The sequence below is a fragment of the Sebastes fasciatus genome, chromosome 14 (genome assembly GCF_043250625.1).
Source record: "Sebastes fasciatus isolate fSebFas1 chromosome 14, fSebFas1.pri, whole genome shotgun sequence".
In the NCBI taxonomy this organism is placed as follows: Eukaryota; Metazoa; Chordata; class Actinopteri; order Perciformes; family Sebastidae; genus Sebastes; species Sebastes fasciatus.
Genome location: NC_133808.1, coordinates 17,265,001 through 17,287,442, shown reverse-complemented (window position 1 = coordinate 17,287,442; position 22,442 = coordinate 17,265,001). Strand labels below are relative to the sequence as shown.

Below are 22,442 nucleotides of genomic sequence, written 5' to 3'. Positions count from 1 at the left end.
ATCATAACAAACAGAAAACACCATAATATGATCAAATACACCTTTGGAAATAAAGGCTTGGCTCCATTAATATCATTGTCTCTCAAGTAAAAGCCTAATAAAGTAAAACAATGCCTCTTCAGTTGAGTTCATTTTAAGGATGGATTAATAAATTATTCAAAGCTAGCAACAGTAGATCAAATAACTGTATGTGAAAGATGTTGTTCGGAGAACAGAGAATGATCACCAACTCTTCTTTCAGCTCATTGTTTTGGTTTTTACATCCTCCAAACCCGTCAGATAAAGTTAACGACTTTATGAACATCGTGGAGCATTTAGCAGTTAAAGAGCCAGATGTTTCCTTTAGGAGTTGGTGGAGACCAAAACAGAGCTAAAAGGAGAGTAAATATTACTTCTATCAGGTAGCCAGAAACTCTTCTCCAAATGACTGTTAATGACGATCTGTGTCTTCTGGATCTGTAAATAAGCAATAGTTTGCACATTCGCCCTGAGGACTTTATATGGTGACGATATGTTGAGATGATATTTATACAGTAAATCCTCTGCTGCCCCCAAGTCAAAAAAATTAATTTATGCAGCTTTAAAAAAAGATTTCTTGCCACGCAATTTTTAAATATTACCACAAAAAGTCTGCCAGATCTTGTGGGGACTGATTAATACCGTAAATTACTATTCAGCTTGTATTTTGGTATCAAACACATCTACAGTATGTCTGGAAAAAGTTGGATTCTTGAAGTTGCAGTACAATTCTTTATAACTGAACTTACACCAGACTGTGATAATTCATATGACAACTGCTTTTTTTCTTGCCTTGTTTCTACCCACTGTTTATCATTGACTCATTATGCGTCTGCAGTACTCCCTGATGGACCTGCTGTCTAAGATGGTGGTGGGTCAGCCACACTTTGTGCGCTGCATCAAACCCAATGATGACAGGCAGGCGCTGCGCTTCTGCAAGGAGCGGGTGATGGTGCAGCTGCGCTACACCGGGATCCTGGAGACAGTGAACATCCGTCGGCAAGGCTTCTCCCACCGCATCCTGTTTGAAGAGTTTGTCAACAAGTAAGAGCGCCGTCAAGACAGGCAGCACCTACACTCTGCAGCACGCACACACGTGGAGCGCCGACACAACCCTAGAGATAGAGCAGAACAAGCGAGCCGTGCTCTGCATCACACAAAAACACGGGTTCTTTAATTAGGTAGGGGTACAAGTTAAGCAGAGCAAGAGGCTGACTAATTGGCAGTCATTAGTGATGGTGCAAGACAAAATCCTACAGCTCTTTTAACTGGGTGGATACTCCAGTCTGGAAATATGGATAAAATTCAAACAGGGAGGAACTGTGATTATAAGGGGAGATGCATTTTAATGGATTTCCTTTTACTATTCATAAAGAGTTTGTTCTTAAAACTCAGTGACCTGGAAAAGCTCAAATGTAGTCTCCGTGTCCCATTGGTATTACATTAGAACACAATTAAAACAAGATTTCATCATTAGGGGGGACTTTACATAAGGGTGTTGTTTTTGTTTTTTAAAAATGTGGGACAGGATATCAAACTGTTAATAAGTGATGCACACTCCTGTTCAAATATCCAACCCCAAATTTAAAGTGCATACCTACCTACACATCCCCAGTACTGTTGAGGAAAAACTACACGATGAATGTGTGGGAAAATGCAAGGGAACTTATGTTTGATCAATTTTGCTTTGAAAAATATTCTAGCCACCTCCTAATGTGAAGACTTTAAGATGATATAAAATGTAATTAACTTGGGCTTGTGGCCTGTAGGGAAAAAAAACTTTGAGATGGCTGGTTAGTCTCACTGCTTTAAGGAAGCTTTAAAGAATGTGCTTCATTTTGGTGACCTAAAACTTCAAATGACCACATGTTTTATTCTTGCATGTCCTAGTTTTGGTCGATGTGTCGATGATTTTACTGTTTTCTCTACAACACCTGTGCATGAAGAGTGTGTGAATGAGAGGTAGTATTACCACTTCAGACTACATTTTAACCTGGCTATTGAATCCATATGATCCTACCTGAGCCAGGCAGAAGTCATACAGACAGACCTGAACTGCTAAACTGCACCTTTAGTGAAAACTGATTTAAATTTGTGCTCTCATATCAAAGGCTCGTCTGATGTTGCCAAGCAGTGCTTTGTATTTACCATCAAAGAAATAACAGGTATCAACAGGAATTAGAATGAAAGGCTGTAGACTGAGGCGGGGAGGGGAGTTCAAAGAAGTTTTTCTTCTTGTTGTTGTTCTTCTTTTTGACCAACGCCAGAACACAAGAGATGAACCAGTCGTTTTGGAGCCTCCATGTCCCTGAGCAAACAGTTAGAGCCACTTTGTCCTATGCTGGTATTTTGTAAACTACAACAAGAGGATCAGTGGACGGATCCAGACAATGTGAGCGATAAACATGCAGTGGAGCTGATGAACACTGATAGGACCGGGCTGATGGGCATCTTCTGTGGCCACTGAAATAAGAGACGATGATCCATTCAAAAGAGCTCCAACAAAGGGCCTCTGTTGAAGACTCATGTCTCATTTTTCTGCTCTGACTGAGCAGGCGGCTTTCCAGCTATGATGATGCTTCTAGTAGTTGTGTGGAAAAAGATGCTAAGATTTCTAGCCTCTCTTCTTGACTAATGTTGGATAAGATCACTTTAAAATGTTGTCAGTTACTGAAGAGTAGCTCAATGTTTGTAATCAACCGACTGTGTGACCAAAATACTTGTAGATTAATTTTGGATTATTCACTTGTACAATAATCCTAAATGTTGCAGTTTACACTTAATTAAACAAAAGTAGTAGTAGAGTGAAATTAAAAGGAAAGGTTTGACGCTTTGAGAAATACTTTCTTGTTTAGAGTTAGATGAAAATACCACTCTCATATCTGTACACTAAATATGAAGCCAGCAACATGTGTCTTTTATAACAAACAAGATGTAATGTACATAGTGAGGGTGAACTGGGAACGTCTGGAGGAGGCCCCTGTCCGAGAGATCTTCAACTCACACCTCCGGCGGAGCTTTTCTGGCATCCCTGTGGAGGTTGGGGGCATTGAACCCGAGTGGACGATGTTCAAAGCTTCCATTGCTGAAGCTGCGGCGGTGAGCTGTGGTTTTAAGGTCTTAGGTGCCTCAAGGGGCGGCAACCCTCGAACACCGTGGTGGACACCGGTGGTCAGGGAAGCCGTCCGACTGAAGAAGGAGGCCTTCCGGGATATGTTATCTCGGAGGTCTCCGGAGGCAGTTGCAGGGTACCGACGGGCCCGAAGAGCAGCAGCCAATGCCGTGACGGAGGCAAAGCAGCGGGTGTGGGAGGAGTTCGGAGCAGCCATGGAGAAGGACTTTCGGTCGGCACCAAAGTGCTTCTGGAAAACCATCCGGCACCTTAGGAGGGGGAAACGGGGAACCATCCAAGCTGTGTACAGTAAGGATGGGACACTGTTGACCTCAACTGAGGAGGTAATCGGGCGGTGGAAGGAGCACTTTGAGGAACTTCTGAATCCGACCAATACGCCCTCTATGGTAGAGGCAGAGCTGGAAGCTGATGGGGGACCATCATCAATTACCCTGGTGGAAGTCACTGAGGTAGTCAAACAACTCCACAGTGGCAAAGCCCCGGGGGTTGATGAGATCCGCCCAGAAATGCTGAAGGCTCTGGGTGGGGAGGGGCTGTCTTGGATGACACGTCTCTTCAACACCGCGTGGAAGTCGGTGACAGTGCCTAAGGATTGGCAGACCGGGGTGGTGGTTCCCCTTTTCAAAAAGGGGGACCAGAGAGTGTGTGCCAATTACAGGGGTATCACACTGCTCAGCCTCCCTGGTAAAGTCTACTCCAAGGTGCTGGAAAGGAGGGTTCGGCCGATAGTCGAACCTCAGATCGAAGAGGAACAATGCGGATTCCGTCCTGGCCGTGGAACAACGGACCAGCTTTTCACTCTCGCAAGGATCCTGGAGGGGGCCTGGGAGTATGCCCATCCAGTCTACATGTGTTTTGTGGACTTGGAGAAGGCATATGACCGGGTCCCCCGGGAGATACTGTGGGGGGTGCTGCGGGAGTATGGGGTGAGGGGGGCACTTCTCAGGGCCATCCAATCCCTGTACGCCCAAAGCGAGAGCTGTGTTCGGATCCTCGGCAATAAGTCGGACTCGTTTCCGGTGGGGGTTGGCCTCCGCCAGGGCTGCGCTTTGTCACCAATCCTGTTCGTGATATTCATGGACAGGATATCGAGGCGTAGTCGGGTGGAGGAGGGTTTGCAGATCGGTGTGCTGAGGATCTCATCGCTGCTTTTTGCAGATGATGTGGTCCTGTTGGCATCATCGGTCTGCGACCTCCAGCACTCACTGGATCGGTTCGCAGCCGAGTGTGACGCAGTCGGGATGAGAATCAGCACCTCTAAATCTGAGGCCATGGTTCTCAGCAGGAAACCGGTGGTTTGCCTACTCCGAGTAGGGAATGAGTCCTTACCCCAAGTGAAGGAGTTTAAGTATCTCGGGGTCTTGTTCGCGAGTGAGGGGACGATGGAACGTGAGATTGGTCGGAGAATCGGAGCAGCAGGGGCGGTATTGCATTCGCTTTACCGCACCGTTGTGACGAAAAGAGAGCTGAGCCGGAAGGCAAAGCTCTCGATCTACCGTTCAATCTTCGTTCCTACTCTCACCTATGGTCATGAGGGTTGGGTCATGACCGAAAGAACGAGGTCGCGGGTGCAAGCGGCCGAAATGGGTTTCCTCAGGAGGGTGGCTGGCGTCTCCCTTAGAGATAGGGTAAGAAGCTCAGTCATCCGTGAGGGACTCGGAGTAGAGTCCTTGCTCCTTTGCGTCGAAAGGAGCCAGTTGAGGTGGTTCGGGCATCTAGCACGGATGCCTCCTGGGCGTCTCCCTTGGGAGGTGTTCCAGGCACGACCAGCTGGGAGGAGACCACGGGGAAGACCCAGGACTAGATGGAGAGATTATATCTCTACTCTGGCCTGGGAACGCCTCGGGATCCCCCAGTCAGAGCTGGTTAATGTGGCCCGGGAAAGGGAAGTTTGGGGTCCCCTGCTGGAGCTGTTGCCCCCGCGACCCGATCCCGGATAAGCGGTTGAAGATGGATGGATGGATGGAAGATGTAATGTGTGATTTAGTGAGCTTTAGAGGTGTTGCTGGGCGGATTTTTTTACCGTTGGACCAAGCCAGGCTAGCCGTTTCCTCCTGTTCCCAGTCTGTATGCTAAGCTACGCTAACAGGCTGTAGCTTAATATTTACCAGACGGACATGAGAACGGTTTCAATCTTCACATTTAACTCCAGGCAAGAATGTGAAGAAACGTATTTCCCAAAAATTAAAATTCAAAAGTGGTATTTTACTGGCAACCAGCAGTAATCCATTATTGATACTGGTGTCCAGCTCTTCTTTTTCACCATGTGGTGCATTTTTCTTGACACTGTGTTTTTGTATTTTTTGGATCAATTTCTACCAAAAAGGTGTCTCAAAAATTGAGGATGACAAAAAAGCATTAAGACTCGAAAATAAATTCTTAAGGCTGCATTCACACCAGGTCAGGTGGTGCGGCAATTCCCAGACGGTTTGTGCGGCGGTGTGGGAGGGTCACTTTAATGGCCCGTTAACTGCAACGATTAACGCCTTTTGTTTCCTCGTGGCTGTGTTGAACAGCTCGGGATCAACGGTTACGTTTCTCCAAAAGTTGATTCTGTTTCTGCCGCAGGCCGCTGTGTTTTTCTTCAGCACCCCCTGTGGCCGCTGTTGCCGAAGCTACGCACTACCCCCATTCAAAATGAATGGGAAGACTTGCGTTATCGTCGCACCGCCTGATCTGGTATGCATGTCAAAGCTGTGATCAGATAACCAAATTTTATCTTTGATGATTTTTTTTCAGTCATTTTTTTTTTACTGTCATTATGATCTGATCACAAAATCTTGATTACACCATATCGGTTACAGCTCGCTCTGCTCTTGAAGTGCTACAACTACATTAGATCAAATATTTCATTATTTTCCCCTCTGCCTGCTCTCATAGATATTACTACCTTGCGTTTCGGGCTCACCAGATGCCTGAGACCAGCAAAGAGAACGTTGTTGCCATATTGGAGCGGGCCAAACTAGAAGCCTGGGTGCTGGGGAAGACAAAGGTAAGAGACAAGAGACAAAGGTAAAAATGAAGCAATAAAGAAATGTGTGTTTGTTTTATAGGTTTTACCTATAACCAGTACAGCATGTACCAAAAACCTTGTATGGAAAAGGCAGTACAGAGATCTAGACTGAGATATTTGGATATTCTAACCTGGGCTAAATGTCCTATCAGGTTTTTCTGAAGTACTACCATGTGGAGCAGCTGAACCTGCTGCTGAGGGAGGTGATAGCTCGTGTGGTGGTGATACAAGCTTACACTAAAGGCTGGCTGGGCGCCCGACGTTACCGAAAAGTGAAGCAGAAGAGAAACCGCGGGGCCGTCGTCATCCAGTCAGGTACGTTGGTATTAATTAAACAGTAAACAGAGGAGAAGAAATTATTCAAACTAAAGTAAAAGAAAAATGCAAATGAATGTGAAAATCCTGATGTATTCTTTTATCACGCAATGATGAAACAGGTGCAGATTGCATGTGAATCTGACCGCTGGTTTCTTAATGACCTCTAGTCTATTATGTGCCGGTGAGTCTTCATAAAAGAGATGAGTTTGATAACCACAGCTTGACCTACAAGGGTTAAGAGCAATGCTTCAGAGCAGACAATAAGACCTCAGAGAGTTCAAAGGGATCCATCCCTCTGCCACCTGGTTTAGCAGTGTTTTGAAGTGGGATCTTGTGTAGTATGTGCAGTCTATTTTGTTTCACAGAGGCAGGTCAGCAATCTCTTACACACACACACACACACACACACACACACACACACACACACACACACACACACACACACACACACACACACACACACACTGTCTCTTTCTCTTTCTCTAGCCTGGAGGGGCTATGTTGCTCGGCAGAACCTCAAGCAAATAAAAAAGGAGCGGGAAGAAGCTTCTATCCGCATTCAGTCAGGTAAAGAAATGTTTACGTTTTTCTACTGAAGTTCTTCATATATTCAAGTGCAGGCCTCTGGAGTTTCTCATGTGTCCGGTGGATATGCGCGCCACTTTTTCATGCATTTTCAAGAGGAACAAGGGATAAAGGCCTGAAAACCTAACGTCTTTGTGAAACACCTTTTTGATCTCGATGAGTGGCCTACGAAACAGTAATAATTAATTAATAATGCATAAAGAAAAGCTTTTGAAAGTTTGGGCAGCATTTGGTCCCCATGTTTCAGAAGAACAGTGCATACTGAGATCCTTTTTTCCTTTCATCTCTTTCCCAGTAAAGGCAAGACAGGGGCTTATCCCTTCTGTTTCCTCACGACTTCCTCTCTCAAATTCCTGGCCTATTACACAGCTCTCGCATACCAGAAACAAGATGCCTTTTTATACTGTCAACCTTTTCATCTGAAATGTAAATTAATTCTTACTCAGTGTGCCTTGACGAAGATCAAAGTGGGCACATTAACCTTCCCCCTCCACCCCCCCTCCTTGGAGCCTCTCACTGGAGGACAAGGGAGGGTGCCAAAAGGGGCAGGAGAGAGGAGGGCAGGGGGAGGAGATTTGGCATTGTTTCCCCCGGCTCTCCTAAGGGCTGCCCTCATCTGGCACACGGAGCATCTCAGTCGCCTGCACACCTTGTGTAAATGTCCTCCATTAAAACCCTTGTAAATAACGCTGCAGAATGGGTAAACATGGTCTTGGTGTGAAAAAAGCCTCTCTGTCGCCGCTGTCTTTCTCTTTAGAGAAGTGTGTTTGTGTGTGGCCGCTGGGGTTCGGGGAGGGGGGGAACCTGAACCTGACATAAGTGGGGCCTCAGCCCCCCGGCGGAGCACTCCAGCACATTCACATTGTGTGTTCTCCGCAGCTTATAGCCTTTGAGGTGGGCTGCATTTGCATTCTGAAAATAAACAGATGCCTTTCAAATGTATGAGCCTGGTGGCTTCTCAGATCTCAGCGGGGCCTGGGGGACATGCTCACCATCGATCAGATTAGACCATGCAAAATAGAACCATGGCTCGACAATGTACTTGAGCCTTATTTTCCTGTGCATATAATTTTACAAGAAAAACACAAAGCCCGTTGAAGGAGTAAGTCAGCAGGCTCCGTTTACCATCCATCTGAACCCCACAGTGTCCCAACAATCACACAATGTTTTTCCCCACTGCTACATTACACTCCTTATATGGATGATGAACAAATTTTTTCGCTTGCTGTTTTAGTGCTTCGATAAATTGTTGTGAATTGTGTTAATTATAACATTTGTATTGGATAACTACCTCAGTATGTATGTTGTTAAGATGGGAGGAAAATTTCGAATCATGTCGGAGCACGTCTGACATTCATATCCTGTGCAGCCTACAGAGGCCATCGGGTGCGTCGGGACCATGGACCCAAGGGGCACATATGTCACCCTGAGGCTGGAGGAGAGACCACCAAGGAGGAGCATACGGGGTGAGCTACTTGTCCTTCAGGGTCTGTTCTCATTGAAAGAAGGTTTTTCCTGCAGTTTGATTTTGTCCTTGTTTCTTCTTACAGCACAAACAATAGGCTTCAAATATGGCCTAAAATGAGACCACCATTAGAGTCACAAGAGGTCTCACATACCTGTCACTCATGTTTAGCCCTGCTGGACAGGCTCCTCTTGCACTGTAATGAACTGTTGTTTCAAGCAGAAGAGAAAGCTCCTCCCTTAAGCACCACCTCTTTCAGTTTTATAAACGTAATAAATATCTTTCCACCAAGATAGCACACTTGTCTGACCACAAATGGGGTTGGGCGCTGCACTGGTCTCCAGATGTAGGAGCTGAAGACTTTGTGTTTATTCAGCATATGGGCAGGCCAGTCATTAAGAAAGTATGTGCTAAGCAGGAGAGCAGCCACCGACTGAACAGCAGCACACGTGGTGGCGATGGCGGCTTTTTAGCTCCGTGTTTAGCTTTCCTCTGCACCACAACTCTAACATATCAGTTATTACAAATTCACTAATGTTAGGTTTGAGATTACGAACTAAAAATGTAGCTAAGATGAAAGTATGAGATTTTTCTTTATGTACAGGAGCTTCAATTTACAATAATGAGAAATACAGAGTTGCCAATCAATGCTCATCTTAAACCAAGTCACGCACATAAGAAATCTCGTTCAAATCTTGTGTGACTTTTGGTCAACACTGTGCATCTCTCTCCAGACTCAAACTCCAAAATACTAGATTTACACATCTGAAAATGTTATGCTTGTTGTATACCCGAACCGAGCGGAGCCTCATCTGGGATTTTTCTCTCCGTGTTTACAATCATATTCCTTGGTGAGAAAAACTTCAAACCTCCACTTAACAATTCTGTTTAATCAGTGTTGGAATCTCTCCATATAGATTTATTTTGACATGATCTGGCCCATTTCCCTCCTGTAAGATCTATGTTCTCACCTACATGCTGTTCTTTTCCCTTTTGATATCCCTCCTCTCTGCCACGCATGAATTCTGTGTTTGCGTCCAAATAACAGAGCCTCCAGTTGCATCACCAAGTCCAAACTGGATGAGATTTTGTTTTTCTAGACTCGAAGCATGACTGCGACTGGCATGCCGCATTGTGTTTGCAGATGTTGTCTCATTTGGTGTTTGTTTTTTTTAAATAATGAAACAGTGAGTGATCACACGCAGAAACATGCCTCGCTCTCTGCAAATTGCATAATCATAAACCAGAGCTGTTTTTGCCGTTAAACAAGGAAACAATTATAATTCATCCTCTGCATTAATATGTCGTAACCAGATACTTACAATATGTGTTGTCCTGCGTTCATTTCAGTTAAAAATGCTTCTTACTTTCACAGGTCTAAAGAGGCACATACGGATCACATATGTAGAGGAAATGTAAGTAACAGAATATCAATGAGCATTTTCTTGTGCCTGGCTTTAGCCGTGTATGTAAAACGCTGCTCCTCTACAAAGCAGCTTTAACCCAGATTATTCTTTGGGAATTTTTTTGAGTCCTTGAGACAAAAGAGTTCTCTTGCTCCAACCTTCATCTCAGCGGAGAAGACAGGGTGGTACGGGAACGAGAGAATCAAAAGGCTGGAAATTCACGGCTGAGAATAAATGCTCGCTCTTCCCTGAGGTGATTTGTCTTTGCGCTCCTCTTTCTACAGATGTTAGACCCCTTTTTTAGTAAAGACCTGAGGTTCTTTGGTAGCACTTTGATATCCTGCTCGGATTCAATATGTGAAATAGAAGAGCCACTCCGTGACTTGGAGCACATCACAGTCTTTGAAGTCTGATCCAATTTTTGCTGCTCACCATTTGATGTTGAAAGGATGAAATGAGGAAAATGTACAGTTTTTGCCAGTAACTCTGCTGAGCATATGTAAGATTAAAAAAGCAAAATCCTTTGGAGGATGTACTTAGAAATGTTAAGCAGATTAATACTTTCCTATAGCTCTTTTATTCAAAGATAAAATTAAATATGAGAGGAAGTCTGTATGAGCTGTTTTTTACCCTCACAATTAAGTCAGTGTGGTGCTGTTTGCTAGGAGGTAGGGCTAGTAAAGGGGGATATGCAATTGCATTAGCATTTGATTAACATTGCAAAGCACATTAATGGGTTTGAGTTATATGAGTGCCAAAGTGTAAATTGTAAATAAATGAATACAGTGTCTACATGACTAAATTGAAAAAAAAAAAAAAATATTACGGAGCTTGCTTTGACTTGTGTCTATTTATCCGCTGCTTTCATTGACATTGCTCTTCTGGGTGTGTTTACGCCTCCTCTTTCAAGGTTGGCCTCGACAGCCGAGACAGACAAGTGAAAGACATCAAGAGAGACAAAGGCAGAGCAGAAGACAGTGTAACGAAGCCTTGCAGGGAGACAGCTAGACTGCGAGACATGCAGTGTAAACAAGGTAAGCCCGAGCACAGAGCTGGCGGGTGCAGGTAATTACACAAAGAGACAGCAGAAATCCCGCCTTAATGGATAAAGTGCCATTTTTAATACAGGGCCCCTTTCAACCTTTCATCCCAGCCAATCCTCTGCTGCCATTCTTTGTTGACAGCAAAAAAGAGAGAAGCATTATGGGTGATCATTTCTGCGGTATTTTAATAACCCGGGTCAGCTCTTCATAAACGTCTCATGGCAAGTGGGGGGGCTTTTCGAAGTGGCATGAGCACTTCAAAGCTTTCATTCTCCCGCACGGCGAGCCCTTCACTAAGGATCTCATCAATGACTCTAATAGACCTGCACAGTAACGGTGACAAGAAAATACACAAACCCTGATTTGTTGAACATATGTTTGGTTTGCTTTTTGCCCCAGGCGATGAATTACATTAATTCCTGCTGCCTGGAAGGCTGAGTGGGTGGCTGCGCAGGGGGCCTCCGATTACGGCCGTCACCCAGCCCACCACTGGGGTAGTCTGGGTAATAGGGGCCCGGCCCTTCATTAATGTTATTAGAGGGGTATGAGGTACGAGACGGAGGTGAAATAGCGTTTAGCGGCGCGGCTGAGAGATTACGGGGATTAGACATGATAATGTAACACAGACAGGGCTCTCCAGCGGGCCCGGGATTAGTGTCAGCACGCCACAGCAGGTCTGGGTTAGATAGCGGCTAATTCGGTAATGCTGCATACAGGTGACCCCCGCTCCCAGGCATCACTGCTGCTGAAGGGAGGCAGTGTTTGATGAATTTATAATGTCGGAGTGATTATGGAGGGAAACGTTGCAGTAAATGCCAGTATGAGGGCCTTTTGCTCAAAAGTATGTTTTGTCCTGTGTCACTGGAGCTTCCAGTCATTTCCTAACGGAGTTTTAAACTAACAGCTGAATTACTTTCTTGTTTTTATTATTTCTTTGTAGTTTGACACCCAGCTACCTAAGACAAGGATGCAGGATGTTTCATTTCATGTGTAAAAATCACATTACATCGCCTTTTAGGAGGATCCCACTCAGTATTTAGATTATTTAATTGCTATATAACAATTAAAAGTAAAACAAATAATTAAAGGTTGAGCTTTTGAACCATTAAATGTAGCACAATGCTCTACTTTATACTGTATCACCTACTTGCAACCCCTTAAGATGAAGCAATGTCTACTTGCAACCTCTCTTTATGGGCTGTGGCTTCAGTGTGTAAAAGACTTCGAGCTGCTCAGATTGTTTTATTCAAAGGATTTTTAGAGGCACTGAGAGGTGAATGTATCCAGGAAAAAAAAGCAAAAATATGAAAAAAGTCAGAAAACTAAACCTAATTTTGTGTTTTACTTTTGTATCCCCTTGATTATAATTATTAACATTCTCCATCCTAAAGTAATTTCAGTCTACAATTAAAGATAATTTCAACTTTTCTTTCAAGAGAAATCAACTTATTTTCACAAGAATTTTCTAGAAATGAGTGTCTTTGTCTTGAAGCTAGGGCTGTCAATCGATTGAAATATTTAATCACAGTTAATCGCATGATTGTCCATAGTTAATTGTGATTAATCGCAAATTAATTTTTTATCTGTTCAAAACGTACCTTAAAGAGAGATTTGTCAAGTATTTAATACTCTTATCAACATGGGAGTGGACAAATGTGCTGCTTTATGCAAATGTATGTATATATTTATTATTGTAAATCACTTAACAACACAAAACAATGACAAATATTGTCCAGAAACCCTCACAGGTACTGCATTTAGCATAAAAAAATATGCTCTAATCATATGGCAAACTCAAGCCCAACAAGCAATGACAGTTTTTCCTCGCCAAAATGTAGTGTACGTTTGGAGCGTTATTTAGCCTCCTTCGGGACAAGCTAGTATGGCATGGTTGGTACCAATGGATTCCTTAGGTTTTATATTTTCATATGATCTTCACTCTAGCTTTAAAACTGAGCCTGCTACGACCTAAAAATCGCAAATTCCGTTAATGCGTTACAAGAAATTAGTGGCATTGAAATGTTTTTGCGTTAAAGTTTGCGTTAATTTACAAATTAATTTACATAGGAGAAAAAAACAAATGGTCTCACTTGTTTTAAGATCATAAGACTTTAAGGACTCAAGTTGGTATAAGAAGGTGTTTTTTGCAGTGTTCAGTTATCTTGGGGACCCACTGGGGGTTGTGACCTCCAGGTTGGGAATCACCAATTTAATGCAACCTAAAACTTTTCTAGTTTAGTCTCATTGGCATCATTTATTGCAGTAAGTCAAACACTCCCAGACTTCTTTTTGTTATTAGATCAATTGAAGGGTCTCTGTACTGAGTAAGCCTTGGGCACATGAATAATATTCTATATCTGACACTTCAGTTATATTCTATTTAAATGCCCTGACAAAAAGAAAATCCTCTTCCTCTTCCGCCATGGGCTTATTTTGTGTGGCGAGCACACAGATTTTCAGGTATTCATCGTCGCCCCTTTCCCTGCCTCGTTTATGTTCCAAGGCCTGCTTGTGGCTCCGGCTTCTTTCAGGAAACCCCATTTGAATATGCTGAGGGAGGCCACGGTGGCTCAGGCACCCAGGGCACACTTTGATCCCTGCAGATCTGAGGGCCTCTTTTTTTTCATCCCGAGGTTGAGCGAGTCATGGAAGCCTTGCCCTGCCAGATGTTTGGAGACCAGGCTCCTTCCTGTGTCTCATCCTGCTGTCGCCTCTGGTGATCGCATCGGTTCTCTCGACCTGGAGTGTTTCAGGACACCAGTGGAGAAAAACAGAAAATTAGCCATGGAAATCGAATTACCCCACCCCTCCAGACACACGCACCCTCGCACACACACACTCTGCTCCCATGCCAAAACACCGGGGCATGACCTGGAACCTCTCAGTGTGTTTGACGGACGTTTGGTCTTTTCTAAGTGATTTGACAAAGCCTAGTGTTGCGCTCAGCCCAGTTTTTTTCTTCCATGTATGAAACGGAGCAGATTATGGAGTGAGATGATTTGGATATATGTCTGTTTCACTGTATATCTGACATCAGGCTAGGCAGCTATTTTCACTCTTTAGCAAAATACCCGCAGAGTTGCATTTTATGGTGGGTAGACAGCATTAAAGCACTTTGTACTCCAGGCGCTCTCAGATGTCTGCAGCACCAACCTTTGATTTCCCGTGTTTTGTCAGAGAAAAAGTTACACATACACAGCGAAGTCACGTAAGCCGCACGCTCAAGACGATGTCACCTCTCGTCACCTGTCTCCCGAACCTGAATATTAATACATGTTTGGAAATGAGTCACACAGAGGCGTGTGCAGAAAGAAAGCCTTTGCTAGCAAGCAGCAGATATGATCAGAGTGCTGCTTATGCTCCTCAGCGTGGTAAACAGGATGGTGCTGAGGATCAGTCAGAGCTGACTTTATGGTTTATGAAAGCTGAGCTACTTATGTTAACAGGCTTTTTGAAGATTATAGTTGTGGTAAACATACATGTCAAGAGAGAGACAGTGATAAAGTGGCGCCACAACACAGAGACCAATTACCTCTGCGCCTTGGAAGATAGTTAACCTGGTCGTTTGAAGGGATGAGGAAAGAGAAAAATGAAAAGGGTGCGAAGGATAGTTGAAGTTCATGTTGACTTATTGGTTATAGTTATGTCCCCTCAGTGCATAACATGGTACAGTCAATAAGAATTGATTTTGTTTGTAGCCCTGAGCTCTCTCTGGGCTTTATAGCCGCAGCTGGGAGAGCTCATTGGAAATGTGAATGCTGTTTTACCCACACTGAGGTCAAACCCACACTCACCAGTACATCTCACTTTCCTCTTTACTCGCTCCCTCCCTCAGCTCTTAAAACGTCTTCCCACATGTCCTCCCACAAGGTTTGCAGCCACCAGGTGCTGCTCCACAACCCACCACCACCACCACCACCGCCACCTTCAAAGCAGCATCAGCATCACCATATCAACATGCATCTGCCAGACAAATGATCCACCCTCTCCATGTTCTCTAGACAAATACGCTCCCACCCTCTCGCTGTCTCTCAGCCTTATGATTGATCTGTCTGTCTCCACATATCGCAGCGTCTCAACCGGATGCCTTCAGTTTTAGGCAAATTACAGGCTCGACGTAGCGGCAGCAGAGATTTGGAAGGGATAGGAAAGACTCAACTTAACGGAAGGAGTTGCCTCTGTCTGACGCTACCTACGTAATCCTCTTAATGTCAGTGGGAGTAGTTAACAGGATGTACTTCCAAACTACTCATCATCACAATTCCAGCAGAATAATCTCCTCAGACGTAAAAATCTAGGTGGAAAATGATACTCCAAGTTCTCTCTAATTTTGCACACGTGAAGTGACTCATTTGACGTAGTTTAACAAAGTTTTTCCAAACACAAAACCCTCTTAGTTTGTTATTGTTGTTGACAAAATACAGTTTTATATAGTTCAATTTGTATCGAATAAAATTACAATGGATCACACCGATCAGGAGAGAAGAAGCTTAATGCCACTCATTTGCATATTTAATCTATTTTTGGCCTGGTTTTCCCTCCTCACTACTTACTTTTTACTCATCCTGCTAGGTCACATTTATAAATTACACGTTTTATGTCTGCGGCAAATGATTGACCTCCACAAAGTTCACAGATTTTTCCTCCATGCAAACATTTATTTAGGAGTCAAAGTTCCAAAACTGCTGTCAGGGGAAATGATTGATTTCAGTGTGAAAAATTGGTTGTAAGTAACAACATCCTCTGCTTCCATTAGTGAAAACAGATGCAGGAACTACTCTTTTTCAGCATTATCTGCAGGACTTTGACCAAGTATGTCTTATAATTTAAAGCACATGAGTTGCTATTTAAGTATGATGTTCAAAATGACGGTAATAAATCTCAGGAGCCCTGCAAAGTTCTGGAAATCCTCTTCAACTTCAGATATCTGTTTGGAGTCTTTGTTTGCAACTGAGGAATAATGTCTGTGTTAGTGAGCATGCATGCATATGTGGGTATGTGTGTGTGCAAGCAAGTTTGTATGCATGTGTCTGGGTTTATGCATATGTGTGTGTGTGTGTGTGTGTGTGTGTGAAGAGGCGGTTGTGAGGTAAAGAGAGGGGTCTGGGTTGCACATGCCTCATTTAGACATCAAAGGCCCCTGCTGATGATTTTTCCTTATAATCCATGCCTTTTGGTGCCTCTGCTCCCTCCATCTGAATAAACAAAGCCCAAGTGGTTCTCTGTGGTCTGGGAAAAGTCAGGTGATTGCAGCACGTGATCTGGGAAGTAAATCGATACATCTTTAATTTATTCCAGTAAAAATCCCTTTTAGCAGCTCTTTTATGTTGTTTCTGAGGAGCATTCTGCTTTTCAAAGTGGTATTTAGAGATGTAATACGAGTCATCTGCTGCTCTTTGAAAATGAAAGAAACACCTATCTCAAAAAGAATTCCAGCCCTTTTTATCTCAAGAAGCAAACATGTACAATATGTAAGTTTCTCACCGAGAAGAGCAAACTCTGCTTGGCTTTCTTTTGATACGGAGAAATCAATATTGTATGAACCGCGCTGCTTCTGTATTCCCAGTCGACCATTATTCCTCCCCACCCCAAAACAGCAGACATTACCCACGATCATTTAGCAAACCCCCGGTGTGAGCCACTGACTGACCCCTTCCCAGCTCTGCCTGCCCATGTCCAAGCCACGCTCCCCTGCCAGAGGCCAGTTTGTCTGCCTCCTCGCCTGTAATATATCTGCAGGAGCAGCATTCCTCTGGGGCTGGCCTGGATCAAATGGCAGTGATTTCCCAAACAGAGGCCCAGAGATGGGAGTTCTGACCCATCCTCTGATCTGCTACACGCTCTAATCGCTCCAGATCAGAACGGATAAATGGTGATGCTCAACCCCCGTGTGTCGTGTTTCGGGCTCCAGATCTGCAGTGGTAGATAGATATCCAGCAGCTGAGCCATTTTAGGAAAACATCTAATTGCGATTTCCTCCACCAATATTGCAATTAGAGATTTTTTTTTATAAATGTAACTACAGCCCTGTATTTGTGTTATTAAACAAAATATGATTATACCTACCACAATCACAAAATAATCTTGTGCCTACATTAATAGAAACACATAAAATAATGCTGTTGAATGGTGTTGAGCCAAATGCTAACGTCAGCATGCTCACACATTTGCAAATTAGGCGCTAAACACAAAAGCACAGCTGATGGGAATGTTATTAGCTTAGCAAGTATTGGGTCATAAATCAAAGTATTGCCCAGATTAAGTGTTTGACCTGAAGATAATGCTTAAAGAAAAGTCAGGGGATCATCAGAGATATCATAATTCATCCTTAGGGGACATGGGAAGACAGGGGATCATGACAATCCATCCAATAGTTGTTGAGACCTTACACTCAAAACCACAAATATTAACCTCATGGTGGCGCTAGAGGAAAAGTCAGTAGGATTCATCCTCCAGGGACCATGGCTATTATATCTGTACCAAATTTCATGACAATCCATCCAAGAGTTGTATAGATATTTCAGTCTGGACCAAAGAAGTGGAACAACCGTATGGAAACCTGAAAGACGTTGCCTCCCCTAGAGCGATGCCGCTAGCATGGCTAAAAATGATACAGAGTGGTGTTGCTTCCTTGACAAAACCATTTGTAACTAAAGTGTAAAAACACCACCTTGCAGAGAGCATTATGATCTGGAAACAGCCAGAACTTGTTTTGTTTTTTTTCAGTTTGGCCTACTCACAGAATTGATGTTAATTAGCTTAATGAATTTACCGGCAACCGTCGTCCTTATAGGTGTAGGAATGACAAGATAATGGGCAAGGCAAAAAGGCAATAAGAACACCGTTCTTTTTTTTTGCGTCATTTGTCCGTCATGTACTCTGTACTGACTGCAATGTAAACGCGTCCGCGTAAATTTGCTACGCTCAGAGCTAGTGAGGTAGAATAAAAAGCAACAAAGACTGGTTATGGCCGGCGGGAGGGGAGATGGATGGGTCCAACAAACACAGGAGTTTCAACCAGGAGACCGGTGTTTTGTTTTTTAACGACATTTCTTATTTGTTTCCCGTACTTATGTTACGTTGTTTCCATATGCATTGTACTTAGTTTACGTACTTATTTTAAGGCCAACCATAATGTTTTTCCTAAACCTAACTAAGTTTTTTTTTTTTGCCTAAACCAAATGAGTGGTTTTGTTGCCCCCTGCTGGAAGGCTACTGCACCTTCATACAGGGGTGTAATATTCACGCCTCGGCGAGGCAAAACGTGACACTGACACACTACCCTCTGGTGAACAGGTGGGTCTATTACACACTTTAGCGTGATACCGGGTTGTATAGCCAGTGAAATCAACAGTCGCAAAGTTAAACTTTCACTTGCTACAGCTTTTAAGACACCGTTAGTAAGGAAGATTGCGGCACTTGCGGATTGAAAATTAAACCCTTTCCAATGCAATTCCGATATAATAACTAAATCATTCTGCTCAAGATCTTAACTTGTCGTTAAGGTACAGCGGCAGCAAACGGGGACTCTGTCATGCTTGCACTGAACGCAGTTAAGAGTCAGTGCATCACTTTTTGAAATTATTGGACTTGCTATTTTTTAAGATAAACAAAACATATTTGTTGAAAGCACAGGCTATGCAGTCTATTAAATTTTGAAAATTCGTTCAAGGACGTTAGGATTCATTATTTGTGATTGAGTGCTTTGATGCAATTTCAGGGGAATAAAACATTTGCTTATCAAATCCATTCCTGCATCATTAGCAGAACAATGTCCTACATACAGACATTGTTTAACTTAAATGCAAGGTGCAAATATCCTATTTGTGCTGTTACATTTTCTTTTCATTATAACATGTTGCAACGTTGTGCAATTTGTCTCTATGTAATATTTAAAGTGCTTTTGATGCAGCCAAACGAAGCTTGTTTAGAAGAAATACACACAACTGTTTTTATTTTCACAGCTATTTTCCTCTGTTTATGAGACCCATACAAACATCCTCTAATACTCAGGGGTGACAAGGATTCACACAGTGGACGGTTCGCACCTCTGAGGCACGGATAGATAAGATTCACGGTAAAAGTTAGCTAATATCTCAGAACTGACAGGAACTTTCTGGGCATTTACAAAGTGTGACTTTAGTAAACCTGCGCTGGTTTGAATAACATCAAGAAAGCCGAGGAAATATGGGAGGGGGGGTTGAGGGGGAGCTTGCTCTTTGATGTATAGGATTGAGATGTGATGAGGTCTGTTCAAAGTGAGTACAAAGTAGTGTTAAGATGGAAAAAGCAAATGCAGCTTTAGTCAAGGTAGAGAAGCCGAGGTAGCAAGAGATGATGAAGAAATGTCCTGTCTCACCCAAAACGTAGGCAAAGAAGATGAAACGTTATCTGACATTAAATATAGATGCTTCCTTGTAAAGGTGTCTCAGCTTTAAAACACACTTTTGTAACCTATAAAATTTTGAAACCCTGTGTGTGTGCTGTACAGAAGAATGTAGTAGTAGAATGTAATAAGCCTTCGTAATTGTATTATGCTTGAATAATCAGGTTATCACTCGTTATCTTTCGTAAGTCATCAATAACATTTCTGTGGTGCATTGTAATAATTAATTCTTCAGTTCACTGTTTTGATCAATCAGGGAAAACATTACGCTGCCAAAGATTCGGTCCTGTGCTGGAAGAGAAGCAGCAGCAGAGAGTAGAGAAGTCATTCAATGGGTGGGAATCATAAATTACTTCTTACTCTGTTTAACAGATTAGCTACCGCTCACAACTGTGTCATTGGTTTCAGTAGGAAGTAGGAGGGTGAACTTCTACATGTAGAGTCTTGTAGATCTGCTGAGTCAGTGTAGGATATTTATTTTTCATTGGCCAGCTAATGGTTGTCACTTCACTTTAAAGGAACATTTCGGGAGATCTATTAGCAGAAATGGAATATAATAATCATAATGTTTTCATTAGTATGTAATTACCTGAAACTAAGAATCGTGTTTTCGTTAGCTTATAATGAGCCGTTTATATCTACATAGGGAGTGGGTCCTCTGCCATGTTGCTCCGCCATGCAACCCAAACACTGGCTCTAGCGAATTAATAATAATAATTTTTTCAAAAGTGATTTTAAACACCACATTGTCCATGTGAAAATCATTTTGATTTAGGTGAACTCAACCTTTAAAGAAATAGTTTGTTTTGTTTAAATGTGCTTTAATGGTTTCCTTGCTAAGCGTTGGATAAGAACATTCTCATCTCTGAACACTAAGTATGGACCTACAGCTGGTGTCAGTTTAGCTTAGCTTAGCATAAAGACTGGAAACAGGAGGCTACAGCTAGCCTGGCTCTGTCCAAAGACAACTAAACTCACAAACTAGCACCTCTAAGGCTTCCGAACTGGCCTCTATCTTTATTTTGGTTATTTTACATGTCTGTGTTTGACCAACACTGGGCTGCATTTTTACTGCTCTGCAGTGGTTTTACTTCTCTCATTAGTTACTTTGACAACTTGGCTAATTTCAGTTGTAATACATTAAAACATTCTACTTGACCCTGATCTTGTTTATTGGCGAATAATTAGTTCTAAACCAACGATATCCTATATGGCTAATTGTAGACTCTACCTTCGCTCATATATTCCAGAAAACTGTCTTCAGCAGAGAAACTGCACCTTGTAAAAGACAAAAAACAGCCACTGTAAACAACTCCCTACAACCTTCCTCATTAAAGCCTCTCGGGTGCCACAGCACTAAATAACTACTTCTTCAATTACAAGATAAATCAGTGTCTATAATGCCTTCTAAACATGCTTATAATGCATTATAATCCGCTTATAGCACATTATAATTATCGTTATACACACTAAATATTCAAAATGATTTATAACAAAAATCATAACACATTATAAAGCATGTTATAATGCCTTATACGGTCAAGGATCATATAAAATAGGTTTCATGAATAGTCATGAGTGCTTATAACTATAATTATACAGTGCTATAAACAGATTATAACACATTCTAAGTGTGTTATAATCTGTGTATAATGCATTATAGACATGGCATCATAGAAAGTGTTACAAAATGTATTAAATGGTCTCGCCTATTATTAATTGCGATTAAAATACTTTATTTACTCTCAGACTCTGACAAAAATACTCAACACATTTTAAGATCACACATCTACGCAATATTATTATAACTCGTACATCTTGACTGAAATATAGTAAATATGATTATCAGCACTTTTAAACGTTGCCGCCCTTTTTCAGCGTCATCACTCTGTCGTCACAGTGTTCATTTCTCCGGGGACTGTTTGCAAATTATTTTGAGATGGTCACAGCTGTCATGTTTGTATTGTAACTGGCACTACATTAGTTTTCACTTGTTTCCAGTGTGAAGGAATGGTACGATCTGAGCCTATGTGTAAACATATTCAAGAAATCAATTATCTCTCTTTTTGGTGGTTTTGGTCACAGGAAAGTTAAAATTCTAACCACATACACCACAGTCTCACCTCTGCCTCCTCCATTGTAGCTACTTGGCAAATTGAACTCTCGTCTGCTGTGCACCTGTGAGGAGAGATATAATTAGATGTGGTTTATATGTGTGGATTTATGTAATGTTAAGCTGTTTTTGAGTCAGAAGAAATTACATAATCTTATACCTAAACCAACAAAATTTAAAATATGTTTCTGCCACTTTGTCACACGCGGGTGCAGATTTAAAAAGTGGAGGGCAGAATCTGTTTACTGCTGCTGTCATCACCATCAGCATCGTGTCGGTGCTTGTTGTTGTTTTGCTTGGTTGGATCACTGCCCTCATTTTTCCTCTGTTGCAGGTCCAGTGATGAAGCTGCAGCAGAGAACTCCTCGCCGGCGGGGCCAGCAGCCCAAGCTGCTCAACAGCCCCGAAGACAGCCTGTACTACAACCAGCTAAATGTGAGTTCAAAGTGCCGATAAAGGCCTTTGTCTGACTTTGGTTCCACATGATAATACAATTAAACCTACCTGTGCCAGACCCTGGAGCCCCACCCCCACGCTTCTCTGCCTCTTGTCTTGAACATGTGCTTATGCTCTTTATCTGTTGCTTTCATGTCAGGATGTCTGCCTTCACGGTGAATAATTGATGTGGTTTATCAAAGCTGAGCAAGATGCATGCTTCATCAGACTCACTTGAGCCCTTTGATCAGAAAAAAATTATGCTGTGACTTCTGATATTATCAGCATCTGCTCGCATTCAACACAAAATCACTTTGAATTAAAAATTAATGACTCTCTGCTCATCTTTTGACTGTGTGCTCTTGGCCCTTTCCTCAGAGAACTCTGGATTACCAGGGGAGCAAGAGGAAGCCGAGAAAACTTGGGTAAATAACTGCTTTCCTACTTACAGCAACTCTAAACAGAGCAGGCCCTTTGTGGAATAGGAGAATCCAGAAATGGAGTTGTTTTCTTATAATGTAAATGGA

The 22,442-nt window shown here is 42.7% G+C and overlaps 1 protein-coding gene across 4 annotated transcripts in view; it reads left to right on the top strand.

Annotated features, from left to right (window-relative positions):
- The window catches only part of myo3b (myosin IIIB), a 76,921-nt gene that overhangs the window by 44,545 nt on the left and 9,934 nt on the right, over nt 1-22,442 (top strand). For all 4 annotated transcript variants that reach the window (XM_074659336.1, XM_074659339.1, XM_074659338.1 and 1 more), the window contains 9 exons: nt 857-1,062; nt 6,032-6,143; nt 6,317-6,479; nt 6,969-7,049; nt 8,437-8,533; nt 9,908-9,947; nt 10,849-10,972; nt 21,815-21,915; nt 22,294-22,340. In XM_074659336.1, the coding sequence (XP_074515437.1) occupies nt 857-1,062; nt 6,032-6,143; nt 6,317-6,479; nt 6,969-7,049; nt 8,437-8,533; nt 9,908-9,947; nt 10,849-10,972; nt 21,815-21,915; nt 22,294-22,340 (971 nt within the window). The remainder of the gene's footprint in view (nt 1-856; nt 1,063-6,031; nt 6,144-6,316; nt 6,480-6,968; nt 7,050-8,436; nt 8,534-9,907; nt 9,948-10,848; nt 10,973-21,814; nt 21,916-22,293; nt 22,341-22,442) is intronic.